Here is a 12,645-nt window from a genome sequence, read left to right as displayed (position 1 = left end):
TTACCTCTGTACCCTGTCATTTTGATCTCTGTCTTATTTCCCACTGTGTGTAGAGCCGTGCTGGATGCCCACCCTGCTGTGTGGTGTGGGGAGGAGACAAGGGTTGTGACCAGACTGCTGGGTCTGAGGTTGGGCTAATGAGGAGGAGGGGGTCAGCACCGTGGTCCTGGACCGAGTGGTCACTGCCTTCCTTCTTGATATCATAGTTTCACCTGTTATCACCTGATATCACCTGTACTCTGCAATAAAGACCCTTTGACTCTGAAGAGCGCTCAGTATCTCGCTTAGCTCTTCCCCAAGTAGGCCTGATGTACTTTGCTACACAGATACACATACCTCCGTCGAGAAGACACATATATACGCTGACCTTACTGAACCAAAAAGGCTCTGTCACTACAAACACTGCTGTGATCACATGCTGACACATATCAGCCATACAGACACCACAAGTGTGACAGACACCACAAGACACCGGTGGATTTGACCTCTCTAGCTACAAGCACTGCCTGGCCAAGTGGAGCCCAGCCACACAGGCCATGTGGCACAATGCACTAAGGTGTGTGTGTGTGTGTGTGTGTGTGTGTGTGTGTGTGTGTGTGTGTGTGTGTGTGTGTGTGTGTGTGTGTGTGTGTGTGTGTGTGTGTGTGTGTGTGTGTGTGTGTGTGTGTGTGTGTGTGTGTGTGTGTGTGTGTGTGTGTGTGTGTGGTGGGGGGGTCCTTTTATCCTTGTGTGGACCTAAAATCCCCCAAAGTCACCACAAGGATAGTAAAACAAGGAAAATTCTCCTTTGTGGGGACATTTCCCACATCCCCATGAGGACAAAGTCTATTTTAAGCTTAGGGGTTAGGTTTAGGGTTACAATTAAAAATTAGGGTAAGGGGTTAGTGGTTAGGTTTAGGGTTTGTGTGTGTGTGTGTGTGTGTGTGTGTGTGTGTGTGTGTGTGTGTGTGTGTGTGTGTGTGTGTGTGTGTGTGTGTGTGTGTGCGTGTGTGTCAGCACGGCGTGGTCCACAGACCAGGTGATGAGGCCAGTGAACGTGAAGGCTATGACTCAGTGGTTAGGTCACATCCCCCCAGACGTAGTGGCAGACATGGATGCTATCGGGAGACTAGGCTGCCACCCCAGAGCCAAGCCACCTAACTACGGACAGCCTGACCCACAGGTCCTCAACAACACACAGAGGGTAAGGTCACACACACACATGGTTTTGCTGATGTAAACCTTATGTCCTCTCTCTGATAAGTTTAGATCAAGGGGAGACTTTAAAACTCCTGTAACAGGCCTACATATGAAAGGACGGCCCTGGTTAGTCTATCAGAAGAACCACCAATCCTCAATGTCTAGATTACTGTTTATTGACTGTTTCTACTACAGAACTAATCAACGTTGGTTCTGTCTACTTCCTTCTTTAGACGTCCATGAATGGTTCACAGATAGAAAGTGTCAGCGTCTGGAACAATGGTCAGTATGACCTCTCAGGAAAGACAACAACGTCAACCAAAAGTCTGCTGACTCAGCACTAAGTCAAAAGGGACACCCGTGCGTGTTCTCTAGACCTCATAGATCTGAATAAGTGCTAGATCTGCTGGTGGAGCTTAGGAAGGAGTCTGGCTTGGAGGGAAATGGCCTTTCCTGTTTGTGTAGAATAAAAATGTTGATCCATCTGTTAATGCAATTTCTATACAATCACGTTGATGCCCTAAAATAAACCGTCCACATCTGTGTTGCATGAAATTAAATAATACAGTATTCTATGCACCCAAAAAAAATATTCTCTGGGAGAGATCCTAATATGTTGATGCTTGTAAATGTAGCAAAACTATGCTTACTCAAAAAGTAAAGTTTGAGGCTTTACTGACATAGCCAACACATAAACCGATTTGACTAGTTAGCTGGCAAGGTTGATACTGCCCGAGGCCGACTAGTTTCGTGTTGACTGAGCAGCTTGTTGCTAGAGAACGACGAATCACTATTTTTGCTAATTTCTATCTCCGCCCAACGATCGACTTCTTTTATCCGACCGTCCATTCCTACACAGGTACTTCGAGTTAAAAATTAACTTTGATATAAAACGTTTTTACTGTGGTATGTCGTAGATTTTGTCCCTTCATCCAAAAGAATCCATATGATAACGGATATTTATCGAATCCGCAGTTTATAGTTCGACTTGGGTGTAACGGCGGAAGGATACGTGACGGTAAGGTATAAATACCACAGCCCTTTGTTTGCGATAACAGACTCGTTTCCTGAAGACAGAGGCAGAACACCGGTGGATCATTTTTTTCTGTAAGTAGGGTATTATCCAAAAATAAGCACGAATGACTAAACATTTTTCAGACATTTCATTCAGCTTGGTGTATATTTGTAGCTCGATGCTTTTCCGTTCGTATTGTGTATGTACAAGCAAACGTCGACGCTAGCTAACGTTGCTGTTACGTTAGCTGGTCAGACCAGCTAATTTTCTAGTTTACGTTAGCTACTGCAACTAGCTTGTTTAAGTAGAAAATAGAGTTGACTGTATGGTGTTAAATTGGCAAGTTAAAAAGGTGTGCAACCGTATGATTATTTACTATTGATAGCCTTAACCTTCATTCGACTTAGCTAGCGATTTAGTTAACGTTTTATTTGAGGCGCCATTCAAATACAGTAAGTGACTAGCATAGTGTGAGGCACAGCTCGTGAACTAAACCCAACTTGCTACGATCTCTTATTCGGCTGAACGGGCATTAGATTAGGCCTAATTGAAATTAAGTTAATGTTAGAATTATGTAACATTAATTTGTTAACAGGAGAACGTTAAATACGTGTCGACGACAAATGAAATGGCTGTTCCATAGAATTTCCAAATGATCAACCAGCTTGTCCGTACTTGACGACTATCAGATTTGAAGATACATTTTAGAAATAGGCGGGGTTTAGGGCTATGTGGCGTGTTAACAAGTGACGACCCAAAATTGTTCTAAAATGGTGGCACCTGGAGCCTGCTGATGTCAACGTCAGCTGAGTACTGCCCCCAATGGGAGGCTCTCTGCGCTGCCCTATTTAGAAATTCGCCCACGAAGTTGATATGAACACTAGATTGAGACCAAGTTTGAATTGTCTAGCCTGTTAAATTTTAATTGCTTTTAGTCTTGGGAGCAGTTTAGTCTAATATATATTTTATCTTCCTTAGTGTCAAGATGCAGATCTTCGTAAAGACACTTACCGGAAAGACCATCACCCTAGAGGTCGAGCCCAGTGACACCATCGAGAACGTCAAGGCCAAGATCCAGGACAAGGAGGGCATCCCTCCAGACCAGCAACGTCTGATCTTCGCTGGCAAGCAGCTGGAAGATGGTCGCACTCTCTCCGACTACAACATCCAGAAGGAGTCCACCCTCCATCTTGTGCTCCGTCTGAGGGGAGGTATGCAGATCTTTGTGAAGACCCTTACCGGCAAGACCATCACCCTAGAGGTGGAGCCCAGTGACACAATCGAGAATGTCAAGGCCAAGATCCAGGACAAGGAGGGCATCCCCCCAGACCAGCAGCGTCTGATCTTCGCTGGCAAGCAGCTGGAAGATGGTCGCACGCTCTCCGACTACAACATCCAGAAGGAGTCCACCCTCCATCTTGTGCTCCGTCTGAGGGGAGGTATGCAGATCTTCGTGAAGACCCTGACTGGTAAGACCATCACCCTGGAGGTTGAGCCGAGCGACACCATCGAGAATGTCAAGGCCAAGATCCAGGACAAGGAGGGCATCCCCCCAGACCAGCAGCGTCTTATCTTCGCTGGCAAGCAGCTGGAAGATGGTCGCACGCTCTCCGACTACAACATCCAAAAGGAGTCCACCCTCCATCTTGTGCTCCGTCTGAGGGGAGGTATGCAGATCTTCGTGAAGACCCTGACTGGTAAGACCATCACCCTGGAGGTTGAGCCGAGTGACACCATCGAGAATGTCAAGGCCAAGATCCAGGACAAGGAGGGCATCCCCCCAGACCAGCAGCGCCTGATCTTCGCTGGCAAGCAGCTGGAAGATGGTCGCACTCTCTCCGACTACAACATCCAGAAGGAGTCCACTCTTCATCTGGTCCTGCGTCTCCGTGGTGGCAACTAAGCAGCTTCTCCTCTGCTCTTAACGATGTCTTATCTTAACCCCAATTTCCCCCCTTACCTCCAATCCCACCCATTGACCGCCCCTTCCCTCTAACCCCAACCTCTGACTTTCTTTCCCCTCTCCCCTAACCTCTCATCCCAGCTCTTCATTCCTTTAAATTTCAATAAAGTTCAAGCATTCCTGACGTTGTCTTTGAAGTCAAATTTTTGAAGTACAAAGCCTTGAAGGAAGTTCTATTTTGGGATGTTTTAATGTTAAACCTAATGAAATGCCTCATGCTTTTAGAGGTACGAGTTCAGTACTATATTCAAACTCACTTCAACTTCTGAAGTTATCTATGGGAAATTTGGAGGTACTCGTTGTGTAGGAAATAGATGGGCTGGTCAGTGCAATGGATGTACATAAGACATTGCAATCAAGGGATGCCTGTAAATACCTATGGGGGTAATTGACACCACTTAGAGCTACCACTTGCGCAATCAATCAAAAATTGAGATGCATGGTTAATGTACTGCGTAATTCATGCTTGAAGGCCTTAAATTGTGTGGGCACTAGAACTAAGGGATTAGTTTGAAATGCATCCTGCCTGAGTAATAACTGACATGACTTGCTTTGATCTGACTGTTTCAGATTGGTTTACATCAAACCTCTTTTCATGGTACTATAGGTATTCAGTACCTACAGCAAAATGTCATTCATACTTATAACCACAAGATGTCCCTGTAGACTAAGCTGACACTCACTGCAGATTGCATATACCATTAAGGAAATGTATCAATGGATTAAAAGTAATTTTTCTTAATGCTTATGTAGCTCTGGGGAAAAAATGAGACCACTGCAAAATCCAAATTTTCTGGTTTTACAGATTTTTGTTTAAACTACTGACATGTCACAGTGGTTGTGAGACTGGCTTGGTGATGGTCTGGGAGTGCTTCAGCAAGGCTGGAATCGGGCAGATGTCTTTGGAGGACACATGAATCAAGCCATGTACACTGTTATCCTGAAAGAACTTGCTTCCTTCTGCTCTGACAATGTTCCCCAACTCAGGATTGTTTTTTACAGCAGGACAATGCTCCATGCCACAGCCAGGTCAGTCAAGGTGGGGATGGAGGACCACCAGAACAAGACCCTGTCATGGCCAGCCCAATCTCCAGACCTGAAACCCATTCAACACCTCTGGAATGTGATCAAGAGGAAGGTGCATGGTCACAAGCCATCAAACAAAGCCGAGCTGGTTGAATTTTTGCGCCCATGAGTGACATAAAGTAATCCAACATCATTGTGAAAGACTGGTGGAGAGCATGCCAAGACACATGAAGCTGTGATTGAAAATCAGGGTTATTCCACCAAATATTGATTTCTGAACTCTTCCTCAGTTAAACCATTAGTGTTGTGTTTAAAAATGAATATGAATTTATTTTCTTTGCATTATTTCAGGTCTGACCGCACTGCATCTTTTTTGTCATTTTGACCAGTTGTCATTTTCTGCAAATAAATGCTCTAAATCACATTTTTATTTGGGAGAAATGTCAGTAGTTGATAGAACAAAACAAAAATTTTCATTTTACCCAAACACATACCTATAAATAATAAAACCAGAGAAACTGATGATTTTGCAGTGGGCTCTTAATTTTTTCCAGAGCTATTGATGTTTATTACGTCCAGTAGACATGAGGGCTTTAACCCCAGAACTGCTCACATCAGAAAGTCCCTTTCATAAGGAAGAGCAGGATGCCACTGAAGGTGTTGGGACTGTATTCAGCACCATCATATAGCCCTTGAACTGAGGGGAGATGCATGTAGACCATGTCACCTTCCTCCAGCCATAGAGACAATGCATTAGATATGTATATATCACTTTCACTACCATTGTTTTGTTCCCTATTCCACGTAAGTCTGGTCATTGTGGTATAGGTAAACACCCATCCATTACGGAGATCTGTAATCCCTGGCAGTGAACCTGAAGTAGTAGACTCTTACTAGTGTAGATTAATTTGGTCACTGGTCACCTTATTCATTACCTGTGTTTGGTATGTAGGCCGTGCAAATGTTGGTGGTGACTTTTGTTGTAGACCAGTGAGGTTTCGGTATTGAGGGGTCCTACGACTCCATCAGTCAAAACAGCGGAGAAGGACGCATTTGGTCTTTTAGTGAATTCAAAGATTCACTAACAGCACACCACTGCCTTCACCACACTATATTTTGAAGCCCAAACAAAGGAAAGTCCCTATCTTGACAGACCTCATACTACAAATGTTGAAACGTGGAATGTTTCTGTGAATTAGAAGGTCATATATAAGGTATTTTAACTGCCATTCTCTCTCTTCAGCTCCTTCACCTTCCTGGTGTTCAGTCTGTCCTCAAAGGCTGTTTCCAGAAAATGGTAGATTAGTGTATCAATGTCTGTCATTGGCCTCCGGGGTTAAATTGAACAGAAAGGAAAAGTCTTTGAATAGGCTAAGTGGCCACTGAATCAATAAGTAACACTTTCATAACAAGCTTTATCCTTCTATCTTGATCAAGTTACAAATGTGAAGTATTCCATTCCTAAATACAGTTACTTGCATTCTCTTTCTCCAGCTAGTCCACCTTTTTCTTCTGGGGCTGCAATTGTCTTAGTGGCGCTCAGTACCTCTCCAAGAGACGTCACCTCGTTTTTTTGCTCCTCCACCTCCCTCACTGGCTGTCATTCTGGCACCCATGGCAGTCATTACATAAGAGAGGAACTTGAGTTAATTTGTCTCATAAACTTCATTTAACTCAAATATATATTTGCTCTTATCATTATCTGCATTCTCTGTCTCCAGCTTGCCAATTTAGTTTTTTAGGAACTGCACTTCATTCTTGGTGATTCCCAGATCCGTTGTTAGTACCATCACCTTGTTTTTCTGCTCTTCCACCTCCCCCTCACTGTCCCCCAGTCAGGTCTCCATGTTCCTCAACTCCACTCTCTGCTCCACCAACATGTCTCTCAGCGCTCTCAGCTCAGCCCAAATGTCAGGTGGTGGTGGTGGTTTGGCTGTTTGGCTGTTTCTGGGACATCTCTGCAGCTTCAGTCTTTCGGCTATCAAGTCCTCTCGTTCTGCTCTCTCCCTCAGTCTTGTCAGTCTCTCTGACCCCTCCACTCTCTCCCTGAGCCCATGTCCCAGACAGGCAAAACAGCGGCAGAAATGACACTATAAAGAAATGTAGTCTAGTACATCATGATGCTCAGTCCCCTTCTTTACACAACGTACTTAGTGAACTAAATGGAAGATAATTTAACATCTCTGATAGAAAATGTGAAACGGTGTCAAGGACTCTGATAAAGAAACACTGGGTGAGCTGACCTCATATGGTCATTAAACTAAAGGCTGTGGGAGGTCTCTTCGACACCATAAAGTTAGTAGACCAAGTGCTAAGAGCAGTTAATTCTGAATTTATCATGATTAATTAATATGGCCAATAAAAGTTTAGTTTTAGTACATCTAGTTTACAGTGGTGGGAAAAGTACACAATTGTCATACTTGAGTAAAAGTAAAGATGCATTAATAAAAAATGACTCAAGTAAAAGTCACCCAGGAAAATACTACTTGAGTAAAAGTCTAAAAGTATTTGGTTTTAAATGTACTTAAGTATCAAAAGTAAATGTAATTGCTAAAATATACTTAAGTATAGTATCAAAAGTCAAAGTATAAATAATTTATTGTTCCTTATATGAAGCAAACCAGACTGCACCATGTATTTTTTTATGGATAGCCAGGGGCACACATAATTTACACATGAAGCATGTGTGCTTAGTGAGTCCTCCAGATCAGAGGCAGTAGTGATAAGTGAGTGAATTGCACCATTTTCCCGTCCTGCTAAGCATTCAAAATGTAACGAGTACTTTTGGGTGTCAAGGAAAATGTATGGAGTAAAAAGTACATTATTTTCTTTAGGAATGTAATGAAGTAAATATTAATAGTAAAGTACAGATACCCCAAAAAACGACTGAAGTAATACTTTAAGTATTTTTACTTAAGTATTTTACACCAATGCTAGTTTATGGCTTTAATGATGTCCCATGTTTGACTGCTTTTAGTGTCTTAAAACTATTTAATTTGAGTGGTCTACAATGTAATTTTTTTGTATCTGTATTTTATATTGTCAACCATTGTATCATTTGTGGAGTGAAACTTTGTTTATCTAACTCTTTTTCAAATGTTTCTTAATAGAATACCTGTTCTACAAACCAGATTGAACCCTATTGAACTGTAATCCCCAACACAATTGAGCTATGTTCTCTCCTCCCCTCACTCACTCCTCCCCTTCTCTCCTCCTGTCTCACCCTCCTCCTCTGCTTCCAAATGATGCTGGAAAATATGTTGTCTTTTCATTTTTATTCATTTATTTTATTCAGATGAGTAGAAGGACAACAACACACACATCAGAAAGATGAGTTCATTTGAGCACTTTGTCCAGCATCATTATCGGTAACCCTGGAAAAGGGCTATAGAGCAGTTTACTTTGGGCTAGAAGATAAAGCATGCTGCAGGACTAAAATAAGAGCTAGCCTTGACCTAGTAGGCTACTGCTGTTTCCAGTTCTTGGCCAGTTACAAGTTTACCAGTAAGTTTTTGTCATAAATAAGATTTTGCGTTTTTTCTTTGAGCTGAATCAAAAATAATCATCAATTCCAATATTGCCAGCTACACAGTAGTGAATAGCAGAAGGAAGCATTGAATTCACCTCACTGACTTGGGTAAAATTGAATTTCTTGAACTTGACCTAAAAAGCCCGCGCTGTCATTTGAAAATGCAGGATTGGTCCAACCAAACAAGCCAATATAACAGCCGTAAATCAAGTTGATTTTTGAAAAATTATATAATGGTCCAATTGCAAAAGAATAAAGATTGATTGACACAGCATCTGTTTGAAATACACCCAATTGGGTTTAAAGGAAGGCGGGCTCATTCAGGGACCTATATTATCGCGAATCCGCGATGATTTTCAATTTTTCTGTCAGTTAACCGTTGGAAGTTGTAGGGCCAAGTTAGCCTAGCTAGCCAACCGTCGAACGCATTTTTGTTAAACATTAATTAGCTACAGGTCTTACTTATAATCAACATGGTAAGTTTTCTGTCAAGAAGATGAGTGACCAACAAAACAATTTTGGTCAAATTATATAATGGTAGCTAACATTGGCAAACATTTTTTTTTTTTACATTGGCTACCTAGCTAGCTAGCTAACTTAATATTAGCTACCTCTTAACTAACAATTCAGCAATGATGTAATAGCTAGCTAAGCAACATCAACCTAAATCGGCCAGCTTTTACACATTTGTCTTAAGAGCTAGTAAATTGTGTCAAATGTTATTTCTCCACAGCGTGAGTGCATCTCTATCCACGTTGGTCAGGCCGGTGTGCAGATCGGGAATGCCTGCTGGGAACTCTACTGCTTGGAACATGGGATCCAGCCCGATGGGCAGATGCCCAGTGACAAAACCATAGGCGGAGGAGATGACTCCTTCAACACCTTCTTCAGCGAGACTGGAGCGGGAAAACATGTCCCTCGTGCGGTGTTTGTGGACCTCGAACCAACTGTTGTTGGTAAGAATGAACATTTCCTAAAATATTGACATGACTAAGATTTTTTACATTTATTTTTTTAAATCCCGCCTGAACTGAGTTGTGATTTTTCATAGATGAGGTCCGCACCGGGACATACCGTCAGTTGTTCCACCCGGAGCAGCTCATCACCGGTAAGGAGGATGCCGCCAACAACTATGCACGTGGCCACTATACAATTGGCAAGGAGATCGTGGATCTGGTGCTGGACCGAGTTCGCAAGCTGGTGAGTAACAGCATGCGAACTCATAGCGGTGTGTTTCCAACTAGAAGTTATGTAACTTTACTTGCAAGCTACTTGAACAGGGTTGTACACCAGTGAGGCCAGTCTGTCCCTGACCTAGTGTCTTGCACAGGTCAGGTTTTTTTTGGATCTGCACCCCCGCGCCGGCCACATCAATGCCAAGCCTAAACTGATATTCAACATCAAAAGACTGTTAAAACACCAGCAAATCAGCTTCAAGTAAAAAAATATATATATTTAAAAAATTGTATAATAGAAAGATATGTGATTGTAAGCCAGGCTTGACATAAGTATGTCTTAGCCAAATATTATCTGTTTGGGTTTGCAGTCTACAAATTGTTTGCAATTATGTTCTGGCCCCCTGACCATCAGCTCAAGAAAAAAGTGGCCTGAGGCAGAATCTAGTTGATGATCATTGGGTTTTTGCTGCAAAAGGTGCCTACATGTATTTAGTAGGCTATTGGCTACTAGCATTAGCATTTACCAGCCGCACAGGTTTAAACTTTATATGGCCTGTGTGTAGTGTAAATGAACAAAAGCCGGAATTAATGTAATAATTATCTGATAATTGACTAAATTGTTGTAAACAAATACCTGCTTGCACTTTTGCTGGCTGTGTATCCATCTACCAGGTTGTTGTCCTCAATGACTCCAAAATCCTTCCAAACCGGGGGATTTCATTAGCCAATTTTGCATGATCTAGGAGTCAGGGAAAATCAATTTGGCAATGTATTGTCGAGTGGGGGAAGGGAACATGAACTCTGCGCTTGGAAAAATTCGGAATGTTTCAGCACCACACAAATAGGCCTACGGATGGACAGTTCCCTGCTCCACTCTCTCACTGCGTGGCTTGTATTCTAGGCCTGGCTATGTCTGCCTCACTGCTCATGTAGCGTAATGGAATTTGCACCACAATAAAAAATTAAGCTCCTGGGGTTGTAAAAAATAAGTATTATCTTGACTTAAAAAGTTTCTGACCTGCAATATAACTGTTCTGAACTGGGGGCTGAAAGAATGTTTTATTTCCCACCAGCTGATTTTTTTTGCTGGTCAACCGCATCGAACCGTGAGTATCCAACACGATGCAGGACTCTACCCTTACCCCTTGTATTCTTTCTCACCCCAGTCAGACCAGTGCACTGGGCTTCAGGGCTTCCTGATCTTCCACAGCTTTGGTGGTGGAACCGGCTCAGGTTTTGCCTCTCTGCTCATGGAGAGACTGTCTGTGGACTATGGCAAGAAGTCCAAACTGGAGTTTGCCATTTACCCCGCCCCTCAGGTATTTCTAAGGTTTAGTTGCTCACATTAATATTTGGTAGATTTCCATGCCATCAAAACTAGTACTGTACTTTGTCCTCGTACTCAATACTTGTGTTTGTTTAATATGTACATTTTCATTATGTGTAACCTAAAGATGACTGTTCTACCACTTGTGTATGTGTTCAGGTGTCCACAGCAGTGGTAGAGCCCTATAATTCTATCCTGACCACCCACACCACCCTGGAACACTCAGACTGTGCCTTCATGGTCGACAACGAGGCCATCTACGACATCTGCCGTCGTAACCTGGACATCGAGCGCCCCACCTATACTAACCTCAACAGGCTCATTGGCCAGATCGTCTCCTCCATCACCGCCTCGCTGCGTTTCGATGGAGCCCTTAACGTGGACCTGACTGAGTTCCAGACCAACCTGGTGCCATACCCCCGTATCCACTTCCCCCTGGTCACCTACGCACCCGTCATCTCTGCTGAGAAGGCCTACCACGAGATGCTTTCTGTGGCAGAGATCACCAACGCTTGCTTCGAGCCAGCCAACCAGATGGTGAAGTGTGACCCTCGCCATGGCAAGTACATGGCCTGCTGCATGCTGTATCGTGGGGATGTGGTGCCCAAGGATGTCAATGCTGCCATCGCCACCATCAAGACCAAACGCACTATCCAGTTTGTCGATTGGTGCCCCACCGGCTTCAAGGTAAACAAGCAATGGGTTTATTCATTCACAATGATCTATGTTCCTAAACTTTTCAAGTATAATTGGTTAGTCAGATTATTATACTTTTTTTCTTTCTTCTTGTTCCCTGTAGGTAGGTATCAACTACCAGCCACCCACAGTGGTGCCAGGTGGAGATCTTGCCAAGGTCCAGAGAGCCGTTTGCATGTTGAGCAACACCACAGCCATCGCTGAGGCCTGGGCTCGACTCGACCACAAGTTTGATCTGATGTATGCCAAGCGTGCCTTTGTGCACTGGTATGTGGGAGAGGGTATGGAGGAGGGAGAGTTCTCTGAGGCCAGAGAAGATCTGGCTGCCCTGGAGAAGGACTACGAGGAAGTCGGAGTGGATTCAGTGGAGGGAGAAGCTGAGGAAGGAGAGGAGTACTGAATCCTGACCTGATTGAAAAATGTTTTACTGTTGATTGACAATTTTAATAAAAGTTCTGTTTTTGGTCTATTCTCCTGTGGATTTTTTCACTAAATTATTCAGTTAACAGTATCTGCACAGAATATATAACTCACTATGTCCACTTGATAGAACAAATGGAGATTACTGGGACATTAGGCAGAGCAAATATAATTATCAGTTAAACATTTATTGATTAAATGGAAAATGGGTAAATCAACCAGTCTGCTAGTCTAGTTTTATCAGATTACTGTAAATTCCTATGGAGTATAAAACAGGTATACAGTACCAGGGGGGCTTTTGAAAAGGCCTTG

At 43.1% G+C, this 12,645-nt stretch overlaps 3 protein-coding genes across 4 annotated transcripts in view; all 3 read left to right on the top strand.

Moving 5' to 3' along the window:
- The window catches only part of LOC106562994 (seizure 6-like protein), a 68,059-nt gene extending 67,793 nt beyond the window's left edge, over positions 1–266 (top strand). For both annotated transcript variants that reach the window (XM_045689890.1, XM_014128171.2), the window contains exon 19: positions 54–266. The gene's annotated coding sequence lies outside the window, so the exon portion shown is untranslated. The remainder of the gene's footprint in view (positions 1–53) is intronic.
- Positions 267–2,142: 1,876 nt separating this feature from the next.
- LOC106562992 (polyubiquitin-B) lies at positions 2,143–4,281 on the top strand. The gene is made up of 2 exons (XM_014128170.2): positions 2,143–2,286; positions 3,173–4,281. Exon 2 carries the CDS (start codon positions 3,180–3,182, stop codon positions 4,095–4,097), a length of 918 nt encoding a protein of 305 aa, XP_013983645.1. The 5' UTR covers positions 2,143–2,286; positions 3,173–3,179; the 3' UTR covers positions 4,098–4,281.
- A 4,787-nt stretch (positions 4,282–9,068) lies between these two features.
- Positions 9,069–12,378, top strand: LOC106562991 (tubulin alpha chain, testis-specific). The gene is made up of 6 exons (XM_014128168.2): positions 9,069–9,188; positions 9,446–9,668; positions 9,764–9,912; positions 11,057–11,209; positions 11,377–11,904; positions 12,017–12,378. The coding sequence occupies exons 1-6, from the start codon at positions 9,186–9,188 to the stop codon at positions 12,311–12,313; spliced, it is 1,353 nt and encodes a 450-aa protein (XP_013983643.1). The 5' UTR covers positions 9,069–9,185; the 3' UTR covers positions 12,314–12,378.
- The last annotated feature ends 267 nt before the right edge of the window (positions 12,379–12,645 follow it).

Source organism: Salmo salar, chromosome ssa11 (assembly GCF_905237065.1).
Source record: "Salmo salar chromosome ssa11, Ssal_v3.1, whole genome shotgun sequence".
Lineage (NCBI taxonomy): Eukaryota > Metazoa > Chordata > Actinopteri > Salmoniformes > Salmonidae > Salmo > Salmo salar.
Note: the sequence above shows the minus strand (reverse complement) of the source record. Positions and strands in the feature narration are given on the sequence as shown.

Coding starts and splice junctions, on each gene's coding strand:
- LOC106562991 (XM_014128168.2), top strand. Junction 11,210..11,376: donor CCATTTACCCCGCCCCTCAG/GTATTTCTAAGG, acceptor GTATGTGTTCAG/GTGTCCACAGCAGTGGTAGA. Junction 11,905..12,016: donor GGTGCCCCACCGGCTTCAAG/GTAAACAAGCAA, acceptor TGTTCCCTGTAG/GTAGGTATCAACTACCAGCC.
- LOC106562992 (XM_014128170.2), top strand. CDS start 3,180: ATGCAGATCTTCGTAAAGACACTTACCGGAAAGACCATCACCCTAGAG.